Genomic DNA, 27186 nt, shown 5'->3' with positions numbered 1-27186 from the left:
CAAGGAAAAGATATTTTAGGTATCATTGTCCAGACTTGAAGAGGTTTTTAAAAAGAAACTATCGTAGTCACCTTGAGATTAGAGTTTCTGGCTTCTTCAAGCAGGTAAATACAGAATAAAGCAAGCTTAATGAACAAGAACTCTAATATGACAGCAACTACATTTTCATGCAAGCTTTCACAAGGAATACATTGACAGAAATTTTATATGTTTTCTCTGAGGAATTCAACCTCTCTTTTACTGTCAAGAGTGGGAAAGCAAGTCTGCCATATTTCCAGGTACAGTGTCCCTCAATCATTACCTCCATAGGAGCAAGTGGTTAAAAATTACAGAAAAATACTGAAAGCACTCTTCTGCTTTGCTTTATAAGACAAATAGAACAAATCAGTGAAATGATGAGAGAAATTAAGGGACTTACGTCTGAAGCAATTGAGGTTCCATAACTGGGACAAAGAATCTCTCTCGGATAGCTCTTGCCAAGGCAGCAGCAGTGACCTGTAAAATGAAAAGCAGCATAAATAATTATACAGTTGATTGGTTATTTGTACTCCACATCATGAAACATTCCAATCCATGATACAGCCTAACGAATATTTATTAAGGAAAAGGACAACGTAAAGATTTTGTCTTAGCTAAATACTTTTCTGTTAGCAATCTCAAGTTTCCAGTTTCAAATAGTCTTTGTACAATGGTTTGAAAGAAATATTTATCTTTCTTCAGAGTTCAATGTTTTTCTTAATATATACACTAATTTTCTCAAATTGATTTCCTTTGTTTGTACCCTTTGGCTTAGTTACTTTACATTTGAGACATTATCTAATAAGTAATATAATTTCCATCTGTATAATGTGAGTTCCTTTAAACTTCCTGCAATACACCTAATTTAAGATTAATTTTTTTCCTTCACCTCTCAGTATATGTATCCTTTTCCTCCTGCTCGAACAACATCCTGGGAAGTTCCATGACCCACTGAATCAAAATATCCTCAAAAAGCAGAATTGTCAAATGGAACCCAAATAATGCAAGCGCGTTTAAATTATATTATATAGATTTTCATTATAACTGTTTCAGAAACATAAGAGAAATTACTGGAAAATTTCAAGCATTATCTGGAGAAACAGAAACAGATAGTTAAGACTTTCACGTCAAAAACTCAAACAGAATGAGGGAAAGAAGGAAAACAAATTGACTTAAATTTCTAGATATTGAGGGATGGCTGAATAGGACAAAGACAATATTTCTGATAGGCTGAATCAGAATGGCTGCCAAATCATGATCTGCTGGCACAGTTACAAACTACATCTTACAAACTAACTTGTTTTCTCTCTCTTTCAGTACTGATAAGCATTCATCTGCATGAATCCTTAACTCTTTCTCCTTCCGAAGACACTACCTGATCTGCTTGATGTTTTCAGCATATTCTGTTTTATATTGGACTTTCACATCTGTAGTTTTTTGATTTTTATTAATTATTTCAGAAATGTTTCCAATATTGGTTGCTATTTGTAGATGATCTGTGGAACTCAGCTTGGGTGATACACTATTTTAAAATAGCAGAAGCATTATAGCCATGTAACTCAAAGTTTACCACCTCAGATGTATCATAGAAAACCACAGCACTGAAACAGGACCTTCAGCCTACCTAGTCCATGCTGAACTACTTAAGTTGCCTAGTCCCATCAACCAGCAACCGGACCATAGCCCTCCATACCCCTCCCCTTATGTACCTATCCAATTTTCTCTGAAATCTTGAAATCAAATTCACGTCTTCTGCTTGCGCTGGCTGTTCATTCCACACGCTCACCCTCTTGAATGAAGAAGATTCCCCTTATGTTCTCCTTAAACATTTCACCTTTCACCCATGACCTCTAGTTGTAGTCTCTCCCAATCTTAGTGGAAAAAGCCTGCTTGCATTTACTCTATCTATACCTTTCATTATTTTGAATACCTCTACCAAATCTCCCCTCAATCTTCTTTGTTCTACAGAACAAAGTTGTAACCTATTCCATCTTTCCTTCTAACTCAGTTCCTCCTGTCCTAGCAACATCCTTGTAAATTTTTTCTGTACTCTTCCAATTTTATTTACATCTTTCCTGTACGTAGGTGACCAAAACTACACATAATACTCCAACAACAGGAATTCTGCAGATGCTGGAAATTCAAGCAACACACATCAAAGCTGCTGGTGAACGCAGCAGGCCAGGCAGCATCTCTAGGAAGAGGTACATTCGACGTTTCAGGCCGAGACCCCTCTTCACAATACTCCAAATTAGGCCTACTAACATCTTATATAACTTCAACATAACATCCCAACTCCTGTACTCAATACTTTGATCTATGAAGGCTAATGTGCCAAAAGCTTTCTTTAATACCACAACTACCTGTGACACCACTTTCAATGAATTATGGACCATATTCCCAGATCCCTTTGTTCAACTGCACTCCTCGGTGCCCCACTGTTCAGTGTATAAAGCCTACCCTGGTTGGTACTCCCAAAATGCAACACCTCACTTGTGGTAGAATCACAAACACGAGAAAATCTGCAGATACTGGAAATCCAAGCCACACACACAAAATACTGGAGGAAGTCAGCAAGCCAGGCAGCATCTATGGAAAAGAGTACAGTCAATGTTTCCAGCTGAGACACTTCATCAGGTCCTGATAAGGGTCTCGGACCAAAACGTCAACCGTTTATACTCTTTTTCATAGATGCTGCCTGGCCTGTTGAGTTCCTCCAGCACTTTGTGTGCGTTACCTCACCTGTGGTACATAAATGTGGAATTCAATTTTTTAAATCCCATTATGGTAATAGGGCTGAAATACCCTTCCAATTTACTATTTTATTATGGAAAATATTTAAAGAAATTGAAGAATGAACATGGATAAAGTACATCCAATAAGTTTAATGTAAATTAATTTATAACTTCATTATATTCCCCAGAAGGATTTACTGGATCCTTCATACATTCATTTCTGCCATTGGAAGTATTCTATTAGCTATCCACAAAAAATACTTTATAAAATTATTTTACTCTCTTAATACAAGAGACAATCCAGTTGAAATTATATTGCTTTATCTGTGAGAAAAAGTTCAAATCAAAATTTAATTATTTATATAAATTTGTGGTGGGGCAGGGGGGAACTAACAGTGAACAGTTAAACTTTTTACTTAGCTTTCAGACCTTGTGGGCTTCTTTAATCAGCTGGTCACAGTAATCCAACCAAGACAGGAAAGAGATGAGAGGCCGCTTTCCTGGAAAAGCCGTGGTGTCTTCTTTTTGGCTGTAAGAATCCAAACTGTAATACAGAATGTGAAGAATAAAATTTGACATCGTTCATTAAGATTTTTAGCAGCTTGAATTTAAAAGGAAAACACCCTTTCTCATTGTGTTAACTCACGTTTACAATGATAAAATACAAAAGGTGCTAGAAACTGGAAAAAAAACACTAAACTGCTGAACATTGAGAGCAAGTCTGGCTGCGCTTGTAAAGAGGGAATTGGACAATATTTTAGGTGGATCACTTAACATAAGAACTGAGTAAGATCCACAGATGCTGATAGATTCCTGCTAAGTTAGTCAAAAGGAATTTACTATATATACACCAAGTTAGTTCCAATGCCGAGTTATTAAACACATTTTGTTGAAATTCTGCACTATAACTACAAACGCTACTTCCAGAAAAGTTGGGATATTTTCCAAAATGCAATAAAAACAAAAATCTGTGATATGTTAATTCACATGAACCTTTATTTAACTGACAAAAGTACAAAGAAAAGATTTTTGGTAGTTTTACTGACCAACTTAATTGTATTTTGTAAACATACACAAATTTAGAATTTGATGGCTGCAACACACTCAACAAAAGTTGGGACAGAGGCATGTTTACCATTGTGTTACATCACCTTTCCTTTTAATAACACTTTTTGATCGTTTTGGAACTGAGGATACTAGCTGTAGTAGATTTGCAATTGGAAATTTTGTCCATTCTTGCTTGATATAAGACTTCAGCTGCTCAACAGTCCGTGGTCTCCATTGTCTGATTCTCCTCTTCATGATGCGCCATACATTTTCAATAGGAGATAGATCTGGACTGGCAGCAGGCCAGTCAAGCACACGCACCCTGTGTCTACAAAGCCACCCTGTTGTAGCCCCTGCAGAATGTGGTCTGGCATTGTCCTGCTGAAATAAGCATGGACGTCCCGGAAGAGACGTTGCCTTGATGGCAACATATGTCTCTCTAAAATCCTAATATACACCTCAGAGTCAATGGTACCTTCACGTACATGCAACTAACCCATGTCGTGGGCACTGATGCACCCCCATACCATCACAGATGCTGGCTTTTACACCTATCGCTGATAACAATCTGGATGGTCGTTTTCATCTTTGGCACGGAGAACTCGACGCCTGTTTTTTCCGAGAACTAGCTGAAATGTGGACTCGTCTGACCACAGCACACGGTTCCACAGTCTTTCGGTCCATCTGAGATGAGCTCGGGCCCAGAGAACTCGCCGGCGTTTCTGCATAGAGTTGATGTATGGCTTCCTCCTTGCGTAATACAGTTTCAAGTTGCATTTCTGGATGCAGCGACGAACTGTGTTGAGTGACAATGGCTTTCCGAAGTACTCCCAAGCCCAGGTGGCTATAATTGTCACAGTAGCATGACGGTTTCTTAGGCGGTGCCGCCTGAGAGCTGGAAGATCACGCGCATTCAACAGTGGTTTCCGACCTTGCCCTTTACGCACTGAGATGTGTCTGAATTCTCTGAATCTTTTCACAATATTATGTACTGTAGATGTTGAAAGACCTAAATGCTCTGCAATCTTGCGTTGAGAAATGTTCCTTTTGAACTGACTAACAATTCTCTCACGAATTTTGGCACAAAGTGGTGAGCCACGACCCATCCTTGCTTGCAAAGACTGAGCCTTTGATGGACGCTACTTTTATACCCAGTCATGATACCTCACCTGCTACCAATTAGCCTGCTTAATGTGGAGTCTTCCAAACTGGTGTTAATTGAATATTCTGTGCACTTTTCAATCTTATTTTAACTCTGTCCCAACTTTTGTTGAGTGTGTTGCAGCCATCAAATTCTAAATTTGTGTATATTTACAAAATACAATTAAGTTGGTCAGTAAAACTATTGAAAATCTTTTCTTTGTACTTTTGTCAGTTAAATAAAGGTTCACGTGAATTAACATATCACAGATTTTTGTTTTTATTGCATTTTGGAAAATATCCCAACTTTTCTGGAAATGGGGTTTGTACATTTCAAAATGCTTAGTCAAGAGAAATGTGCCTTGGTTGCTGTGTGATCAGAAAAGCCACCATAAAATGCAACTTCTTTCCATTTTAAAGAAGCCTGAAGGCACACACTCAGCGATTCAGAAACAGCTTCTTCCCTTCTGCCACAAACAAGAGAAAACCTGTACCTGCAGGCCACGTAGCATCTATGGCAAAAAGTACAGTCGATGTTTCAGTCCTGCCAAAGGGTCTTGGCCCGAAACGTCAATTGTACCTTTTTCCATAGGTGCTGAGTTCCTCCAGCATTTTGTGTCTTCCCCTCTACCATCCAATTTCTGAATGAATATTGAACCTATGCACACTACTTATTAAATTTAACTACTTAGTATACATATATATTCTTGCTGTAATTCAGGTTTTTTCTCTCTCTATTATCATGCAGTGCATTGTACGGCTGTCATAAAGTTACAAATTTCATGATATGTACCGTGATATTAAACCTCATTTTGATTCAATAAATTCAGTTGTGAAAATGGACAGTACAATTTTCTGAATGATTTATCTGTCATATTTTGAAACTGCTAATCTTCAAGAAATTTAGTGAAATTTTTTTTTGCACCACTGAAGGAGAATACTTAGATCATGACATGCTGAGTTGTTCTATGACTATGTACTTATTGAAGCTATCTATACAAAGGTTCTTTGTGCCCAGGATTCTCTTAACATGGGATACCAGTCACTTTCAAAGATTTCTCAATGTATAAAGGTGGTCCTGCACACCGACCCCCCAATCTCAAATTGCAGATTGGGTGGGGCTGCCTGCAGCAAGACCAATCAGCAAGTATGCTTTCCACTGACCTGTGTGTGTTATAAAATGTGATACAAAGGCTATAGTTACTGCTGTGGGGGGGTCATCTGCCAGAACTGCAGACAGGTGAGGACACGTGAAGTATACCACTGCATCACTATCTACCCCTACAACATCTATTAAATTTGTAATACTTAGCATATTTTGAAAGGAAGTTCAATTCGCTTTTCTTGGCAAGTACACACTCTTTATTACAACATAGAATTTACATATATAACAGTAGTTTAAAAAATGCCTAAAAATTAAATCATTAAAAAAATGCTGCCTAAAACCCTAGTTTTATTTTTACACATATATTCAATACTGATACTTTTTTCTGAGATTATACTTAGCACAGTTCCTCGATATTTGCATTTACATTAGAATAATTAGTACAGATGACCAAAAAAAACTTCAGCAACTAACGGAGACTCTGAAGAGTGGGTGGGTCACAGAGGTAAATTAAAGTCACAAGTGGACCACGAACAGAAAAAGGTCAAGGGTATTTCATTATGACAACAATCCAGCTATGTTGACAGAGGAAGGGGAAGTCTTGGTGATAAAGTAACTTTATGTAACTAACACTCATTACAAAACTATTCCTAATACTCGTTGTAGAGATGCTAAGTTAATTTTGAAGGAACACGCAATTTCAGCAGCTTAAAAATTTTAGAGCACAGTTCTTTTCCTGCAAAACATCTGGCAATTGTATTATTCCATAATTCAGTTTTTGGATCAAAACTGGATCGGGTAGAAAGAGGATTATTTATAGACCATAAGACTTAGGAGCAGAATTAGGCCATTTGGCCCATCAAGTCTGCTCCACAACAGTTGATAAATGATGCAAAAGTACATACGTTAGCTCTTATTTATGTTTCGGCCAGGACATTATGCAATATGTTTCCTCCGTTGCAATTTATAATGAAGCCGAAGGAAAAATTGAAACTAAATATTCACACACACCCCCTCATAAACTCATGTTTTTAAATCACAAATACGCATACCAAATATTATGGTCATCTTGCCAATAGCTGTAATATTGAATTGGATAGAAATACCACCAATTGGATTACAATGTTCCACTGTCAAAGAAAGAAAAATTGAATACTTGTCTACACTATGCAAGCAAAAATGCAAATTTTAGAAGGGATAAGTGTTACTAGTATTTAAAAGGACGAGTACATTTAAAGCAAAAATCAGATTGCTGAAGGAACTTGAAACATGTGCGGGGGATAAAGCATTTGTCATATGTCTGGATTGAGATCTTGCATTAGGACTGAGGGTGGTGAGATGATAGTTGGTATTAACAGAAGCAGGAGGCAACATCTGTAATCTCTTGTGTCTCTCTCTCGAGCAAACTTAAGTTATCCAGGGACTGCAATATATCTTTTAAAATACAACTTATATTACATGAAGAGTGAACATTCTGCTGCAATGATATCCTCCTGTTAATTAAATCAAAACCACATTTCAGTGTATCTTCAGTGCAATAAAATTATGCTGTTAAGTCCATATATCTTTCATTATAAAATGCCAGAGGAAGCATTTTGCAAAATATAACTGAATTAAAGTTTCAAATCAAAATCAGAACTGGATAAATTGAGAAAAAAAAGTTTAGTTTGGATAAAAGGGATGGGTGGAAGTTCAAAGACCATGTCTGTGATGAAGACTGAAAAAAATGTTGATATGGATGGTATCATCTGAAACAGGGTCACATCTCTGAACAGAGAAAAAAACAACACACCGAATGCTGGAAGGATGCAGCAGGTCAGGCAGCATCAATGGAAAAGAGCAAACAGTCAGCGTTTCGGACTGCGAAAAGGAAGGGGGGAAGATGTCTGAATAAAAAGGTGGGGAAGGGGAAAGAGGCTAGTTGGAAGGTTGTAGGTGAAGCTAGGTAGGTGAGAAAGGTCAAGGGCTGGAGAAGAAAGAAGCTGATAGGAGAGGAGAGTGGTTAATAGGCGAAAGGGAAGGAGGGAGACTTGGGGGAAGTAATAGGCAGGTGAGAAGTGAAAAGTCAGAGTGGAATAGGCTGGGAAGAATGTGTTCAGCAGAAGGAGAAATCAATATTCATGATATCAGGTTGGAGGGTACCCAGACAGAATATAAGTCGCTCCTTATCTTGGTCCAAGGATTGACACATCGGAACAGGAATAGGAATTAAACTGGATGGCCACCAGAAAGTCCTGCTTGTGGCTGATGGTGGTGTTTGACAGAAATCCAAGATTCTTCCACATCTGTTTGGCTTTTCCAGCATTCCCCATTATTGGAGATTTCCAGCAACACCTATATTTGGTAACTCATATTTCTAATATTGTTTGTGTTTTTTTTTCTCTCCTGCCATTTACCTCCTATCGGACAGATTAGCTGCCATTAAGCCTTCAGCACCCTCTGTGTATCTTGGTCTCCACCTTATCAGACATTTTCTTTGTATTCTTTACCTCACCCTCTCCCCAACACACTTTATTACTTAAAACATGTCTGTTTTCCAAATCAAAGTTTAAATTTCAAAGTAAATTTATTATCAAAGTATATATATGTCACCATTTTCTTGTGGGCATACTCAATAAATCTATAGAATAATAACCATAGCAGAATCAATGAAAGATCACCCAACTAGAGGGTTTAACCAGAGTGAAAAAGACAAGAAACTGCACAAATACAATAACTAATAATAATAAATAAGTGACAAATAACAAGAACATGAGATGAAGAGTCTTTGAAATTTCATCCATTGGTTGTAGGAACATTTCAATGATGGGTCAAGTGAAGTTGAGTGAATTTATCCCCTTGGTTCAAAAGTCTGATGGTTGAGGCGTAATAACTGTTCCTGAACCTGGAGGTGTGGGTACTGAGGCTCCAATACCTTCTTCCTGATGGCAGTAACGAGAAGAAAGGACTTCCTGGGTGGACATCCTTCTAGTTCTAACAAGAAGTCATCAACCCAAGTCTTTAACATTATTTCTGTCTCCAGTGATGTGGCCATAAATGCTGAATTTTGTTTTTATTTCAAACTTATAGCCTGATTTACATCCTTGCACCTTGATCGACTTTGCTTTTCAATTGATTGGCAGGAATTAAGAGGCTAACAATGTGAAATGATAAATCCTTTTCACTGAGTCAACAGGAACAGATGTAGCAATGGCAGTTCTGAGTGGGTATGAACAGAATTGCTGATTTGAGATAGTGAACCAGCATGACATTTATTTATTGATACAGCACACAACAGGGCCTTCCCACCCTTTGGGCCACGCCGCCCGACAATCCCCCAATTTAATCCTAGACTAATCATAGGACGATTTACAAGGACCAATTAACCAGTACGTTTTTGGACTGTGGAAGGAAACCAGAGCACCTGGAGGAAACCCACACAGGGAGAACGTATAAACTCTTTACCGATAGTGGCAGGAATTGAACCCGGGTCACTGGTACTATAAACCATTGTGCTTACCACCACACTTCCGTGCTGCCTCATGAACACACCTATAGAATATTTGCTGTTTTGGTTCATGAAATATGAGAAAATGTACAAGACCTTTCAGACAAAAATGAGGTCAAAATTGTGGGTATATTATTCTCCAGGCTGTCAGATACCTTTTAACATTCCTCATGCTTTTGAACAGTGAAGATTATCAGTGCTGTCTACATGGTAATCTCATTGTTATATGTTACTACTTAACACAATAGCGGAAGAATAACTGACAAAGTGGAAGAACTTGGCTCAGAACAATTTTCAGGGATATTTATTATTGTGAACTGTCACTGTCTGCACAGTTTCTTCACGACGTAAGATACATCGGAGTTACTCTGTTCTACTTACCCCCAGTTAACAGACTCCAAAGATTCAATATCCATGGGATCTATTGACTGTGGCAATGCTCTATAAAGCTTGCCCAGTCTTTCTGTTAGCAATTGGCATAGCGAAGTATTCTCAGTCAGGCACTTTGCAGCTGCTGGCTCTGGCAAACTAACCAGTAGCATTAGACCCTCAGAAGCTTTAACAACAATTCGGCCATCCTGAAATGCAAATAAGAAAGAAGTGCTTGGGTGTTGTGTTGCTCTATGTAGTTCACATTATAATTAAGTGATGAATTCCAGAGTTTTCTTGAACTGACTATCAATAATGAAGTGTATTACTACAATAAATCTACTCTTGTATCATAAACCTAGGAGATTCTGCAGATGCTGGAAATCCAGAACAAATGCTGGAGGAACTCAGCAGGTGAGGCAGCATCTATGGAACTGAATAAACAGTCGACATTCTGGGCCAAGACTCTTCATCAGGACTGGAAAGGAGGGAGGAAGATGCCAGAATAAGAAGGTGGAGGGTGTGGAAGGAGGACAAGCTAGAAGGTGATAGGTGAAGCCAGGTGTGCTGGGGAGGGGGAAATGAAGTAAGCAGCTGGGAGGTGATAAGGGCAAAAGGCAAAGGGCAGGAAGAGAAGGAATCAAAATGGGAAGAGTGGAGCATAAGAAATAGGAGCAGGAGTAGGTCATTGGCCCGTTGAGCTTGCTCTGCCATTCAATTATAAAAACTTTTACTATCTGTTTTTATATTTTCTGCCAGTTTATTTTCATAATCTATCTTCTCTTCCTTTATTGCTCGCTTAGTGGTTCTTTGTTGCTTTTTAAAGGTTTCCCAATCTTCCAGTTTCCCACTGCTCTTGGCGACTTTGTACGCACAAACTTTTAGTTTGATGCCTTCCTTTACTTCCTTAAGTTATCCACAGCTGACTCTCTCCACCATTATTGTCCTTGCTTTTAACTGGAATATACTTTTGTTGAGCACCATGAAAAATCTCTTCGAAAGTCTTCCACTGTTCCTCAACCGTCCCACCATATAGCCTATGTTCCCAGTCTACACTAGCCGAATCCTCCCTCATCCTAATACAGTCTCCCTTGTCTAAACATAATACACTAGTTTTAGATCGCACTATTGCACCCTCCATTTGTATGAGAGACTCAGTCATACTGTGATCACTCTTTCCAAGAGGATCCCTAATTTTACCTGTCTCATTGCACAGGACCAGAACTAAGATAGCATGATCCCTTGTAGATTTAGTAACATGCTGCTCACGAAAGCTATCACGGCTGCATTCTATGAAGTCCTCCTCGAGACTGCCTCGACCAACTTGATTCACCCAATCTATGTGCAAGTTAAAGTCCCCCATGATAACTGCTGTTTCATTCTTACATACCTCAGATATTTCTCGGTTAATTGCCTGTGCCACTGTAATGTTATTATTCGATAGCCTACAGACAACTCCCGCCAGTGATTTTTTTCCCCATTACTATTCCTTATCTCTACACAGATGGATTCAACATTCTGCTTTTTAGACCTTATATCATCTCTTACTATCACCCTGATCTCATCCCTAATTAAGGGCGCTATCCCACCTCCCTTACCTTCCTGCCTTACCTGATATCCTTGGATATTTAATTCACAATCCTCTCCATCTTGCAACTACATTTCTGTAATGGCCACTAAATCATACCCCTTTACATTGATTTGTGCTACAACTTCACTGACGTTGTTATGAATACTATGGGCATTCAGATAAAGTACCCTTACACTCATTGTGCCTTTAAAATCTAGTAATCTTTGTCTCTTATGCACTTGACTTTTCTACACTCTACCCTAACTTTTCTCTTTTTTAACTTGGACCATGGGAGAAAGGTAAGGAGGATGGGCATTAGGGGGAGGTGATAGGCAGGTGAGAAGGGGCAAAAGGTTATAGTGTAAAATTTAAGAAGAGGAAAGGGTGAGTGGGAAAAAATTACCGAAAGTTGGGACAAAAATTGATGTTCATGTCATCAGGTTGGTGGCAACCTGGACCGAATATGAGGTGTTGCTTCTCTAACCTCATTCTGGCCATGGATCAACGTATTGGAACAGAATTGAAGGCAGGAATTAGAATGGTTGGTCACCAGGAAATTCCACTTTTTGCCAATGGAGCGGGGGTGCGCAACAAAGCAAACCCTCAGTTTACACTGGTTCTCACCAATGTACAGGAGGCCACATCAGGAGCACCGTTACTCTTGTATCAACCTTCTTTTAACACCTTCTGACATTTTGTTATACATTTGTTGCATGTTTTTAAGGGCACAAAAATTCAATGCGATTAAGTAGCATGTTTTTTTAAGCATTGATAATATATGTGGATGTAGGTAGCTTTTCTCTAAGTTCTGTGGGTACTGATTGCCCTTGCAAATTCAAAGTTCAAAGAAAAATTTATTATCAGATTACATACATGTCTTCACATACAACCCTGAGATTCTTTTTCCTGTGGGTTGTATGTACATACAATGAAATACAGGTTTTCTAGAAGCAAATCCAAAGATTCAAATGTTCCCACTGTTACTTCTCCTATCTATACTAAATGATATTTCATCTTTACATATTTACATAGGTGCAGTGGTATCTCTGTTTAGCTATTTCTTTCACCTTGGACACCATTAAAACCTGATCCTGATCACATCAGAAGAATTTCACAATTGTTGTTGTAAATGAAATCGGTTCATAAAGTGTTTAAAAGAATACCTACCGGGCTTTTACTCAGATTTATCAATGAGTTCACCAAGTTATAATCCTGATTTTGACAGTGATCAGTTGCAGCAACTATGTGTGGAGAGAGGACCATCTCATTAAATGATGCAGACAGATCAGTACTCTGCTGAGATGATCTATCACTGCTGTCCAGAGAGCTGGTTACAGCTCCACAGGTGGCACTGCAAAGTCCTGTACTTATCTCAGCTTCCAGAGATTGGGCCTGTTCAGTGTCTGACGATACACCTCTGTTTGTGACTGCTTTGTTTGCAACATCTCCCATTGTTTGCCGTGGGTTTGTAGTTCCTGCATCTCTTGGAGATTTATTCTGAAAGAAGAAAAGATTTCGTCTTATAACTATAACTTTAAGGGAGAACTCAGGAAACCTACAAAAGAACTTAAGGCACTAATTTGTTAATAAAACAACAGTTGCACTATTATGATGACAATATATTCTTGCAGCATAACAGTACACTTCCCAAAAAATACTGACAGATCACAGTGAAAGAGGCAGATTTGGAAAGAATTAGAGATAAGCTGATTTGAAAAGGGGTTGCTTGTCTTCTGTAGCAATTATGTACTGATATTACATAGTGTTTATAGCACAGAAACAAGCTATTCATTTTGATAGAACTGCAGCAGCCTTTTCCAAGTATTTGTCCTTTATCCAGTCTGCACTCTTATAGAATTACATGTCTGCTCCAACCACTTCAGTATTGAGAATTTTACTGATGTTAAAAATTTGCTTTGCTAAAGTTCAAACATCAACTACTCACAAACTTCATAATTGATCAGTCATTGGATAAATATGATTTCTCCTAAATTCCCACTGGAGTTATTAGTGTTTATAGACGATTTTGTTAATCCACAGTGGTGCAAGTTATTAAGATTAATTGCAGAATTGGACCGGAGTAATGACACTATCATGTCATATCGGTGTAAATTTTGGGCCATGATATTGTGAAACAGTGAATTACTGGTTTGGAATATCTGAATAGAATGCACTGTTCAACTGAGCTTTATTTTTTACTTTATTTTTTTTATTTTGAGATACAGCACAGTACAGGTCCTTCTAGCCGATGATCCGCTCCGCCCAGCAACCCATTCTATTCACAGGACGATTTAGAATGACTAGTTAACCTACTAAATTGTACGTCTTTGGACTACGGAGGGGAAGCATGAGCACCTGGAGGAAATCCACATGCTCATGGGAAGGACGTACCAACTTTTTACAGAGGATGCTGGAAATGAACTTCAAACTCTGTAGCTCTGAGTTGTACTAGCATTGCGCTAATTGTTATTCCCCAATAGCAGAAACTCCTTGTTGAAAATGCTGATGTTTATGAAGTTGTAAGGGGATGAATATGTGAAAGGTAACTATTGCTCATCAGATTCAACAGCAAGCAATAGGGTCAAACAAATGTGAAGAGTCCATTAGCAAACTGGAACAAAAGCACTTCACAGTACAGCTGTCATATTACCCAGTAATAAGAAGCTTAGAGTTAGAAGAGTAATGATTCAACTGCAAAAAGCAGTAAGAAACAGAGATAACCATTGTTCAGTTGATAAGAATAGCTGGAATGTTGCCAAGTTTTTTTCATAATGAAGTCACACCGCCAATTTGCCGATTCTCATTTTTAAAAATAAAAAAAACTTCTTAAAATCCATATGTAATTGATTCTAACTTAACAAGCCTAAACAAAATTAACATTGAGGGCATGTTTGCCTAACAGATTACAACTGTCTTGCTCAGCAATTTTACAGAATGTTAAACAATAGCTTTTTTGTAGAGTAGCATAGAGGTTAATGCAGAAGGAATAGCAGATATTCTTCCCTTTAAAAGGAATATTCCTGAATTTCAGTGATTAGGATTGGGATATTATAGGTCTTCAACGTATTCTTTTATGTTGCTGAGCAAATTACTAGATCTATTGATTCCAAAGTTATTATATGGAAAAACTACACAAGTTCTGAATACATGGTACAACATTATAATATAGAAAATTTTAAGTAGTTAACTAAAGCAACATTACACATTTTAAAAATATACAATGCAGGACAGTGGAAAATACGTACCTCAAGAAAGAAGTTAACCAAGTATGGGTCTTGTTTTAATTTTGCACAAACAATACAGAGGAATTGTATTTCCTCATTTTCTGTCGGGGCAGCAAGAACTTCACCGCAAAGTCTAATTAATTTCTGAAAAAAAAGACATAGCAGAAAAGTGGAAACTTTTTTTTAATACGTACAACCACTTGACCCCCACCTCCCTAAAAATACCTAACATAGTATGGTGCCTGAAATAGCATGGACATCTCTATATATCTTGGAAGACTTTCTAAATAGTTTGTGCAGATTTGGCATGGCACCAAAAATTTTGACAAACTTTGATAGATATACAGTGGAGGAAATGCCAATATCCGGGAATGGAAAGTGGAGACTACAGCCCAGTCAATCACAGGCAAAGCCTGCCCCACAACGAGCCTACGTACATGGAGCGTTGCCACAGCAAAGCAGCTCCCACCCTCAGATATTCCACATCTGGAGTACAGCACACAGTTCTGGTTGCCTCATTATAGGAAGAACGTTGAAACTTTGGAGAGAATACCAGGATGCTGCCTGGATTAAAGGGCATGTACTACAACTGAAGCTTGGACAGACTTGGGTTGTTTTCTCTGGAGTGGTGGAGACTGAGGGGAGATCTTTCACAGGTTTATAAGATTATAGATAGTGTAGTCATCCAATATCTTTTTTCCTGAGGGTTGAAATGTCTAATACAGAGGTCATACATTTAAGGAGAAAGGGGGTAATTTCAGTGGAGAAGTGATGAGCAAGATTTTATTTTATATACATAGAGTGGTGGGTGCATGGAATGCACTGCCTGTGGAGGTGGCAGAGGTAGAAATAAAAGGGGCGTTTAGACAGACACAAGATTGTGAAGAAAATGCAAGAATATAGACATTGTGTAGGCAGAAAAGATTAGTTTAGTTAGCCATTTGATTACCAATTTAATTGGTTCGGTACATTATGGGGCAAGGGGTTGTTCCTGTGCTGCACTGTTCTATGTACTCAAGGACCCTCACCATCCAGATCTTGCCCTCTTCTCACTATTACCAATGTTTTTTTTCCTTATTTGCGTAATTTGTTTTATTTTGTACATTGGCTGTCTGTTGGTCTTCATTGACAGTTCTTCATAAATTCTATTGTATTTCTTTATTTTTCTGTAAATGCCTGCAAGAAATTAACCTTAAGGTGCGTATGGTAACATACATTCTTTGATAATAAATTTTACTTTGACTTTGATATCTACCTAGTTTAATCCCTGAAACATTCTTAGTTAACCAGTTCAGTACACCAATGAAAATTAACACATCTTATCGAATTTAAAAATGTTCATCCTTATTTGATGTTATTCTATATAATGATAGGAAAGCAGACTTCATCTCTCTTTTTCCCAGACTTAAGTTATGCTGATATTTCATTTCATTTGTGCCAGGATCCATGGGTACACTGAAGGGGAGCCATTTTCCTTGTGCAAATATGAAGCCAATACCAGAATCCGATTTATTACCACTGTAGAATATGTTGTTTTGCGGCAGTAGTGTAAAAACATAAAAATCTGTAAATTACAAAATTAAACAAACAATGCAAAGCAAAGGAAAAATAAGATAGTGTTCATGGACCATTCAGAAATCCAATGGTGAAGGGGAAGAAGTTAAGTGAAATTGTTGAATCTTCAAGCTCCTGCATCTCCTCTTCAATGGTAGTAATGAGAAGAGGGTATGTCCCAGATGTTGAAGGTCCTTAACAATAGATGCCTCCTTTGTGAGACACCACCATGTTTAACTGAGTTCTTCAACTGACAAATGCTTTCAATAGACAATAGACAATAAGATACCTATCTAGCTCCTTCTTGAAAGCATCTTTTTCGAACATCTTTTTTTTTAGTACTCATGTAAACATGAAGATTCTTCACGGGAACCTTTAACTGCAAAACACATCTCTGCATTGTGTCAGTATTGAACTTACATACTGAATTATAGGGAAACATTGAATAAGTTAGGACTTTTTTCCCTGGAGCAGAGACAGAATTTTATGTACCTCTATCAAATCTCTCCTGGAGTGAGGGAAGATTTGATAAAGGTACATAGAATTATGAGGGATACAGATAGCGTATGTGCAAGCATGCTTTTCCAGAGGCTGGGTGAGACTACAGCTAGAAATCATGAGTTAAGGGTGAAAAGTGAAATTTTTAAGGGGAACATGAGGGGGAAGTTCTTAACTCAAAAGCTGGTGAGAGTGTGGAACGAGCTGCCAACGGAATTGGTGGATGCAGGTTCAATTTCAATGTTTAGAGAAGTTTAGAGAAGTACTTGGATGGGAGGGGTATGGAGAGCTTTTGTCCAGGTGCAAATTGATGGGACCAACAGAGTAATAGTTTGGCATGGACTTAATGGGCCAAAAGGCCCGTTTCTATGCTGTACTGCTCTGTGACACTATATCTGTTAACATCCCCAGTATAAGAAATGGACTGAAGCAGAAAGCTCAATTTTTGTCAAAAGCTAGAAACCGCCCAACCCCAACTAGTAAACAAGTAATGAGGATTAGCTCTTCACAGAATAGTCCACTTGGGACTCAGGTGATTTGTAGAACTTAGCTCTTCACTGGATAAAACAATTAAATAATAAGCTTACAGCTAGCTGGAGGTGATTCTTTGTAAGCCCACAGACAATATGGAAAAGTACTTCTGCCAGCTACCTTATAGATTTTTTTTTCTTTTATAGTATTCTGCATTCAAGTTAGACAAGCATGCCAAAATTACATGACAGAATTTCTACAACCATGCAAGATATTTGGTGTGATACAGAAATTGTCACCAGTCAGCTTTACATGGCAGTAAACAAATCATACCTGGACAGGCTTGTGAACATTTATGTGTGGTAGCAGGGGTTGCTTGATCCTTCCTAGTAATTTTGTATAGAAAATCAAGACCTGCTGTTTCATTCCAGGTGGGCACTAACAAACATACAAAGAAAAATAATAAGCACATCGTGAAAATATAATTCAACCAAATCATTAAAAAACCAAAATTTTAGTAAAATGCACCTATAGTTAACCGGAATGGACACAGTGCTTTTTTGCCAATACTTCAGTATTGAAATAATTATGATTTGCTTTAATTTTAAGGTCTGCAAATAATTTTAAGGCTTTGTATCAACTTCAATATTTTTATCCTGAATTCTATTTTCAATAATGTTGGCAATTTGTGTAACAAATTTTCCCAAGTGGCCATGAGATTCGTCACAAGACTAATGTCTTGGCATACAGATAGGAGGGAGAGTGGCCGGTAGAACGGTGTGAGCACGACTTGAGTCTCAATGTGGACAAGACCAAAGAGATGAATGTGGACTTTAGGAAGGTGCAGGCTGACCACTAATTATTGCACATACAGAACTCCTCTGTGGAGATAGTTAAAAACACCGAGTTTCTGGGAGTGTACATAATGTACAATCTCACCTGGTCTCACACCACCACCTCTTTGGTCAAGAAAGTACAGCAACGTCTCCACTTCCTGAGGATATTGAGGTGAGTGAGGTTCCCCCCACACCATTTTAACCAACTTTTACAGGAGCACCATTGAGAGCATCCTGACCAGCTGCATCACTGTCTGGTCATGGTATCTCTCTTCCACCCAATGGAGATTTTTATCCGGAGCACTGCGTACGCAGGACCCTTAGCATTGATCCCTCACATCTGTTCTGCAATCTCTTTGACACCCTACTATCAGTAAGGAGGTACCACTGCATTAAGGCAAGAACTGTTAGGATGGGAAACAGCCTCTTGCTCTGAAGACTACTGAACTCCCTGTTCCCTGTCACCATGTATGAATCTCATGTATGAAGTGTTAGTAGCATTACACGGTTTACTTTTTAACTTGTACTGTACACACATCTTATTATTTGTTAAAGTAATATTACCACAGATAAATTATGTGTTATGTGCGTGGGTTTATATGTACAGTGTTTTGTGCACCTGGTCCAAAGGAAAGTTTGGCTGTATACGTGTGTACAGTAGAATGAAAATAAATTGAACTTGAACTCAAAGATACTGTCTGAGATTCACCAATAGACAACTTGCCCTCTTCAAATTATGCCTTGGAACCCATTACATTAGGTCTATAAAACAGATCAATTACTAACCAAATATTTATTCCTAATGGTTTTAGCCAAGTGTTTTTAAATTCAAAAGTGCTTTAAAACCCATATTATCAGTTTGATTCTATAAGTTTCCGAGTGTGCTTGTCCATTCAGTTTTCAGTATTAGCTTGGAGACTAAATGCAGACTTGTTTAAAGGTCAACTTAAATCCAGTGCTTAAAAGGAAAAGACTAGATAACACATTATAAACACAAGAGATTCTGCAGATGCAGGAAATCCAAAGCCATACACACAAAATACTGGAGGAACTCAGCAGGTCAGGCAGCATCCATGGAAATGAATAAACAATTGACGTTAATGGTATTCCTCCAAGAGGACTACAACCATGTCGTAGTTTTTGGAGGCACACATCCCTTAATGACTCAGAGAGCTATGTTGGCTGGAGCCAGGAATTTGTGCCTTTACTCTTGGTAGGGTCACCCATGCCAAACATGTCAAAGGGTAGAGGCCAGACTAAGAGTGGCTCAGTGGTCCTGCAGCTTTAGGGGTCTGGCTCAGGGCCAACAATCCTGACCGGTCAAAAAGAAAAATTGTTATGGGAACAGCAATGAAGAATCCTTCTATACCTGTGTGCGACTGAACCACACCTGGGGCACAATACAGAACATGGCCAAGGACAGACAGTTATAGATGACCTTCATTGCTGCCCAAAATGTCAGCAGCATAACAGGCAATATTGTAAGTTAGTTAAGGGCTTTGGGCTGAAATGTCAACCATTTGTAAATTTCAATAGATGCTGACCTGCTGTGTTCCTCCAACATTTTGTTTGTGTTGCTCTAGATGATACATTTCTATCCTGAGTAAACTGAAAAGAGGGAAAAACAAAGCAGACCATTGCAATCCTGCAATGACTGTTCAAAAGCTATATCTACTATTAATATTTATTACACTGAAAACCTTACAAAAATTTTAATGTCCTACAACTGGCTAAAAGAAAGAATGAAGCATGAAACATACATCAGCTTTTCCTAATGTGTACAGCGTTTCCAAAATCTTGTGATGGAGTAAGTACTCCATACAAGGCCCCGTCTCCCCAGATTCCCTTTCATGTTCTTCCTGAACTAAAATATCGAGCATCTGATCCAGATGTGATGGGATGTTTGTATCTGTTACAGGAGCTTTATCATCTGTTGAGAAAACACATTAAAAATCATGATTTATTATCAATATTACTGCATTTCAACAGACCAATGAAATAGCAGAACTATTCAAAGTTTGGTATCTACCTTTGATATCAATCTTGTCAATGTTTATACTTATATTAACATTATATCCAACTGGAAAGAATCTGTGGAATTCATTGCCATGGACAGCTGTGGAGGCCAAGTCATAGAGTATATTTAAAGGAGAGGTTGAAAGGTTCTTAGCTGGTCAGGGCATCATAGGTTACAGGGAAAAGGCAGGAGAATGGAATAATAAATCAGCCATGATGGAATGATGGAACAGACTTGATGGGCCGAGTGGCCTATTTCTTCTCTTGTCTTATGGCCTTAAGGAGTTAAATAGTACTGATTAAGCAGTGACTTATTTTATTCAGAGTAGATTCAAAACCCCAGCAATCCCGTCCTATTCTTGTGTCATACAATGTTCAAGATATCTGTTCTTTAACCACTATTATTGAGTACTGTGGCTGACATGCCATCATGCAATAGCCTCAGTATTCGCAAGTACTTGTCATGACAGCCGCAGTCCACTATATCTAATGCCTTTATCAAATCTATGAAAACCAGGTACAAGGGTTGCCTTTGTTTATATTTCCTGTTATTGGTGTACTGTGAAGATCATGTCTGTGGTACCTCTTGATGGGTGGAAACCACACTGTGATTCAGTGATTACTTCTTCAGATAGCAGAAGGAGTCACACAAACACTTTGCCCATTGTTGATGCTAACCACAGCCACCACTTACTCATTTCCACAGTACACTAGAATATGTGGAACCTGAGGACCCACCAACAGGACCACCCCCGAGAACATCTTACCCAACCAGTGATTGCACCATAGTTCTTTAACCAGAGACAAATTTCAACAAACTACGTTCAAATGTTAGGCAATGCATGCTTGCACAAAGCCAAAGCTTAGTCAATGGGGTTAGAAGGATATCAGTAAATAAAAATCAAACCACATTTAAAAAACAAATACTACAAACAGCAGGCTGTCAATTATTTAATGCTAAAGGATTCTAACATGATAAAACCAGCATCATATTTGAATACCAAGCTTATTTTGGTAAAATCATAGAAATGCTAGTCATGAGTGAAGCTTGGGAAAGGGGACACAAAGTCTATCAAGTAGTTAATATCAAAGAGAAACAACACAAGGGGCAAAAAAAAGATTACATCTGACAGTGTCCATCAAGAGAGATAAACAGAGTTTATAGACAAGATTATCTTGCCAAATCACAGGTCTAAAACTACCATATGTGTTGTCAAATGGAGAAATCACAAACTGATTGAATGACAGAAAACATTGTAGCTGACACATCAGACCTGGTACAAGATCCCTGATCCACCAAGTATTATAGGGAAAAACTATATGACAAAGGGAAAGGTGTTCATTCGTTATGAACTGTATCGTACGACATGAGTGATCTTGGCCTCATGACCATGATTGTTCTTGGCAAATTTTTCTCCAGGAGTGAATCGCCATTGCCTTCTTCTGGGCAGTGTCTTAACCAAATGGGTGACCACAGCCATTATCAATACTCTTCAGAGATAGTCTGCCTAGCGAAAGTGGTCACAAAACCAGGACTTGTGATATGTACCAAATACTCATACAACGATCGACCACTTGCTCCTATGGCTTCATGTGACCCTGATTCCGGGGAGGGGGCTGCTAAGCAAGTGCTAACCCTAACCCTTGCCCAAGGATGACCTGCAGCTTGCAGAGGGAAAGTGCGTCTTACACTTCCTTTGGTAGGGAAGTCTCTCCACTCTAAGGGAAAGGCAACTCACCTTTTACAACTGATTCTGCTTAATTTAATGTTTTAATTGTTTTAGATATTTTAATTATTTTAGCAATTACTCAGTATTATTCATACTTAAAAGTATTCAAGAATCAACTGGAAGCCCTGCCATTATTTGGGTCACACTGCTTAAGTCTCGGACACTTTGGGTTGGCAACACAGATCCTTTGTATCTGGATGAAAGGAAACTAGAGACATGAAAGACTTCGAGTGGTGATCCCAGACAGTGGGTGAAATTAGCAAGATTCAATAGCACATTTCATGTCAATAGTCCAGTCCTGAGGAAAGGTCATGGACCTTTAAACATTAACTATTTTCTACCCTCCACAACACTACCCACCTGAACTTCAAAATACATCTAAATTGGGAGTTGGAATGACAAGCAGCAAGAACCTTTCCATAAATTTGAGACTCGTCAGCTTGGCCATTCATACAAAAACACTTTGCATCAGAGTCTCCAGTCAGACATTTCGTCACTTACTAACTTGTCTCAGGCTTGCTATTAACAAGTTCAATGCACAGGCTTTCTCATCTATTTAATTTAATTACAATTAATCAAAAATAAAATTTGACAGCCTCCTACCTGACGTTTCAATGTAATAATGGGTAATAGCTTTCCAATGATACACAAAGTCTTCTTGCAGAGGAAGAGAAGGAGCGAGCTATAAAATTCAAAACAGAAAATTTAAACAGCAGTTTAGACTTATTTGAAGTTAAAAATTTAATTATAATTATTCTTATGTTTCATGAATTTCTTGGTATATGTAGTTAAACTGGGTGACATTCACATTTATCAATCATTTAATTCAGTATTGAAATGGAGACAAAGCTGAAGGTTAAAGAAATTCACTGTATTTAGGATTATTGACAGTTATATTACAGTACCAATAATTATTGCTTACATTAAAATGAGTTACTATGCAAATGAAGAGTAATTAATTTTCTCGTATCAGTCATAAGTGCTGACACATGAAAATAAAATTAAAACCAGCTGCTGGAATTCTGAAATAAATGCTAACACTCAACAAGTCAGAGAGCATCTGTGGGAAGAAAAACAGTGTGCACCTTTCAGGACAAAGACGTATTTTGTTCATAAACATGCACCAATGCAAATTTCAAGTACTTTATTGAGTTCACGTTCTTGTTTCTACTAATGAGCAAACACTGCTTTCCAGAATCACATTATCTCGAACTGAAATTTTATATAGGGAGCCAGGAACAAATGGAACTGTCAGTAAAACGGGATAGAGTGGGAAAAAATACCGGAATGGAGCATAAAAAGTTTTCCCAGTTCTTCAGGTGGAAAGTCTTGGAAATGCACTGTCCATCAGAAATTTGGACACTATAATTCCATAATGGGCAACAAAAAAACCCAGAAACATGAGAACGAGGTTTTGCCAACAAAGTTTCTGAGGCTGAGACAGAGAATGAGAGTGGAAGAAATATGAAAAGATAGCATTTTGAAACAATGAAAGGGCAAAGAGCATTTTGTTTATGAAGCAAAGGGAGGTTCACTGAAAAACCAAATGGTCAGGTCGATGCTAAGAGTAGGAGGCAAAAGAAATTTGTTGTTCCTCTCCTCGCCTAGCATGGCAGCCTTGCTGTTTCTTTTGCATTTGTCTGTTTTTTATGATGCTTAACCCAACACAGATGGAAAGCATGCAAGGAGCAGGCCGGATTCGAACCCGGGACCACTCGCCTTGAAGTCCATTGTGGACGCCACTACACCATCGGCTGGCATACGATTCCTTAAAAGAAGGATAAGTTGGTAAAACTTTAAACAAGTATAAAGAATCACGGTCTTTGTTAAATGGGTTAAGGATGGCTACAGAAGAAACTTCTGACAGAGTCATCAACCTGAAATATTGTTTCATCTTTCATCATCATAGCCATCTATCATAGCTTTTCCATAGTATCTGATGAATGTTTCCAGCATTCTCTATTTTTATTTGAATTGCTAATATCTACATTATCCAGGGTACTGAAGGCATGTGCGAGCCAGCTGTCTGGAATTTTGCAGTACCTTTCTAATCTGAGTCAGAGTCAGGAAAAGATACCGGTACTATGGAAGAATTCCTGCTTGGTTCCTGTACCCAAGAAGGTGACTCCATCTGAACTTAATGATTACAAACCAACTGCCCTCACATCTCATGTGATGCAGGTGCTGGAGAAGCTGGCCCTGACTTACAGTGGACAGCAGGTGAGATCTTCATTGGACCCTCTACAGTTTGCCTACCAACCTCATGTGGGAGTGGATGATGCCGTCATCTACCCATTGCAGAGAGCTCACTCCCACTTGGATGATGCTTGTGACATTGTGAGAATCACAGTTTTTGATTTCTCTAGTGCCTTCAATGCAATCCAGCCGCTTCTTCTGAACAAAAAGCTGCAAAGGATGGGTGTAGACAGATCCACTATCTCCTGCATTACTGACTACCTGACAGATAGACCCCAGTTTGTACAGCTGGGTAGTTCTCTGCCTGAGATGGTGGTGAGTGACACTGTAGCGCCACAAGGGACTGTTCTGTCTCCATTTCTGTTCACACTGTATACCTCAGACTTACAGTACAAATCCGAGTCTTGTCACTTGCAGAAGTTCTCTGATGACTCTGCAGTGTTTGGGTGTATCAGAGATGGGCAGGAATCGGTGTACTGAGAACTGGTGGACAAGTATGTGGAGTGGTGCTGGAGGAATCACCTGCTCCTGAATGTGGCCAAAACCAGACTTTCCTTCAGTTAGTCCTGACAAAGGGTCTCGGCCCGAAACGTCGACTGTACCTCTTCCTAGAGATGCTGCCTGGCCTGTTGCGTTCACCAGCAACTTCGATGTGTGTTGCTTGAATTTCCAGCGTCTGCAGAATTCCTCGTGTTTACTGTTGTAGCGAGTGCAGTCTTCTTTGTGGCTTTATGTGGGGTGAGCAGCATTGGTGCTGGTGATGCAAAAAGACTAAATAAACTCATCAAAAAGGCTGGATCCGTCCTTGGCTACAATCTGGACTCTTGAGTTAGTGGTGGAGAGCAGGCCACTAAGCAAACTGTTATCCATGATGGACAATCTGGCACATTCTCTCCGTGACCTACCGAATAAGCAGTGGAGCACCCTTTTGACCAGACTCATTCAGCTCTGCTGGCAAAAGGATCGTTACAGAAAATCTTTCCTACCAAGTGAAATAAGCATATACAACAGTTCATTTCTGTGCAACAGGAGAACATACATCATAGTACAATAGTCTGTTTTATTATTTTGTATATTATTATTCTGTACTTTATTATTAGCTAAGTCTAAGTGTGTTTTTAAAAGTTGCTGCTGTAATGAAATAATTTCCCACTTGGGATCAATAAAGTATTTATTATTCTTATTTTCATCTTTATTTAAGTGCCATTTTCCATTGTGAGCCTAGAAAGATGAGTATCACAAATACTTCAGAGCATCCTTATGCAATGCTCAAATATGAACATATTCATCAGCAGAAATAACTAACTAGTCAGTCAAATGCAAACACACAGATAAAGTGTTCCTTTCATCATCCTGGAAGCTATCAATTCATGTTGACTGAGAATTATGACACTCTCCAAATTAAAGGAAAAACCAAGTAAGATTATGTTCAAAGTTTAATTGCTTTAATACAAAGTAATTCCTGTGTTAAATAGCATTTAATGCACAAGATTTTACAATGAATCACAACTATTGACAGAAAACTTAAGTGTAGCTTTAAAATACTTCATTCAAGCTGATCCTGGAAATTATTTTTAAAAATCACAAGGAGGCTACAATTCTTTTTTTGAAAAAAAGGAATATTATTTTGCATTCCAAATTTATGCTTTTAATCTTTTCTGAGAATTTTACTGGATAATGGTACCTGCAATTCATTTGGATAGGTTCAATCCTGCTCAGTTTGACAAACATTCTCAAGAGATGCTCTGCGGGTGGCTGGCTGAAGATGGATGGATAAGGATTATTTTCCCGTAATCTGCATGACAATTTTTCAGCCACACTGGAAAAACACAGCTTGGTGCACTTTGAGAAATTCTGCTGCAATTTTGTCAAGCTCTTCTGCCCTAACTGCATCCAATCATTTAGCTGCTTCTTGAGCTGGTAGAAGTATTTGAATGGACATGCATCCATTCTCTTGGCAACAGACGAAGTGATCCACACTGGCAGTTTGGAACAAATCTTTGCGATTACTGGCTTTCCATACTGGTGTGAACAGCAAGCAGCCTCAAGATGGATCATGGAAACGCTACTTTTGATTCCACTCATGGCACGAAGAAACATTAAGATCAAGCGATCAATGGCGACATAAAATAATCTATCTTATATAGATGAGATGTGGTAAACCAGATAACACATGGAACACTTTTAAACATTTGACATTAATTGTAGCTTAAATCTAACGAAAAATTCAAAATTAATTGGAGCACTTGTGAGCCGACAAGGAATGGAAATTATAAAATAAAACTGAATAAATTATGTTCAATATTCTTTCATCCAGATTTAAACACAACATAGGAGGCTGCTTTGGCCGACATACAAAACCATCTTGCTCCACCAATTTTCACTACAACTTATTCAACTTTCCCCAGCTTTTACCACTCATCTACACAGTAGAGGCAATTTTATTTTTTTTAGTGGAATAATTACTCGCATGCACCTATTAGGGATAGCCAACTGGGTTGTGCTGGAGAGGTTCAATGTCACAAATCTGAGCTTTTGAAGAAGTAATGAAGTGAAGAGGTAGGGCAGTGAATGTTGTCTACATGGACTTTATTAACTATGTTAGGCTGGCTCAGAAGATCAATCATCTGGGATTCATGGAGTTTTCGTGAACTGTATTCAGAATTGGCTTGGCCATAGGACATAAAGGGTAGGGGTGAGGAGGTGTTTTTCTGACTGGAGGCCGATGACCAGGAGTGTTCCACAAAGATTAGTACTGGGACCTCTGTTGTTTGTTGTATATATTAATGATGTGGCTAAAAACGTAGGTGATCTGATTGGTAAGTTTGCAGATAACACAAAAATTGGTGGAGTTTTGTAAGATTGTCAAAGGATATAGATCATTTGGAAACTTGGGTAGAGAAATTAGGTTGATGGAGGCTAATCCATGCAAGTGTGGGAGATTCAAATGCAAAAGAAAGTATATAGTAAATAACAGAACACTAAATGCTTAATGTACAGCGGGATCTTTGGGTGTGTCCATTGTTCCCTGAAAGTGACAACATAAGACAGAGATTCATAAAGAAGAGAAGATAAGGCATACTTACTTTCATTGGTTAGGCTTTGAGTCTAAAAGCTGAGAAGCCACGCAACAGCTGTACCAAACATTGGTTAGACTACATTTAGAGAATTGCGTGCAGTTCTGATTGCC

The 27186-nt window shown here is 38.5% G+C and overlaps 1 protein-coding gene across 1 annotated transcript in view; it reads right to left on the bottom strand.

Annotated features, from left to right (window-relative positions):
* Window positions 1–27186, bottom strand: part of fhip2a (FHF complex subunit HOOK interacting protein 2) — a 78596-nt gene that overhangs the window by 27664 nt on the left and 23746 nt on the right. The window contains exons 2-9 of the mRNA XM_072239589.1: window positions 22404–22482; window positions 19815–19984; window positions 17552–17656; window positions 14717–14839; window positions 12639–12968; window positions 9914–10110; window positions 3183–3297; window positions 419–495 (exon numbers count right to left, since the gene is read on the bottom strand). Coding sequence (XP_072095690.1) covers window positions 419–495; window positions 3183–3297; window positions 9914–10110; window positions 12639–12968; window positions 14717–14839; window positions 17552–17656; window positions 19815–19984; window positions 22404–22482 — 1196 coding nt within the window. The remainder of the gene's footprint in view (window positions 1–418; window positions 496–3182; window positions 3298–9913; window positions 10111–12638; window positions 12969–14716; window positions 14840–17551; window positions 17657–19814; window positions 19985–22403; window positions 22483–27186) is intronic.

The sequence above is a fragment of the Mobula birostris genome, chromosome 21, assembly GCF_030028105.1.
Source record: "Mobula birostris isolate sMobBir1 chromosome 21, sMobBir1.hap1, whole genome shotgun sequence".
NCBI classification, from domain to species: Eukaryota; Metazoa; Chordata; class Chondrichthyes; order Myliobatiformes; family Myliobatidae; genus Mobula; species Mobula birostris.
This window is presented reverse-complemented; position numbering and strand designations above follow the sequence as displayed.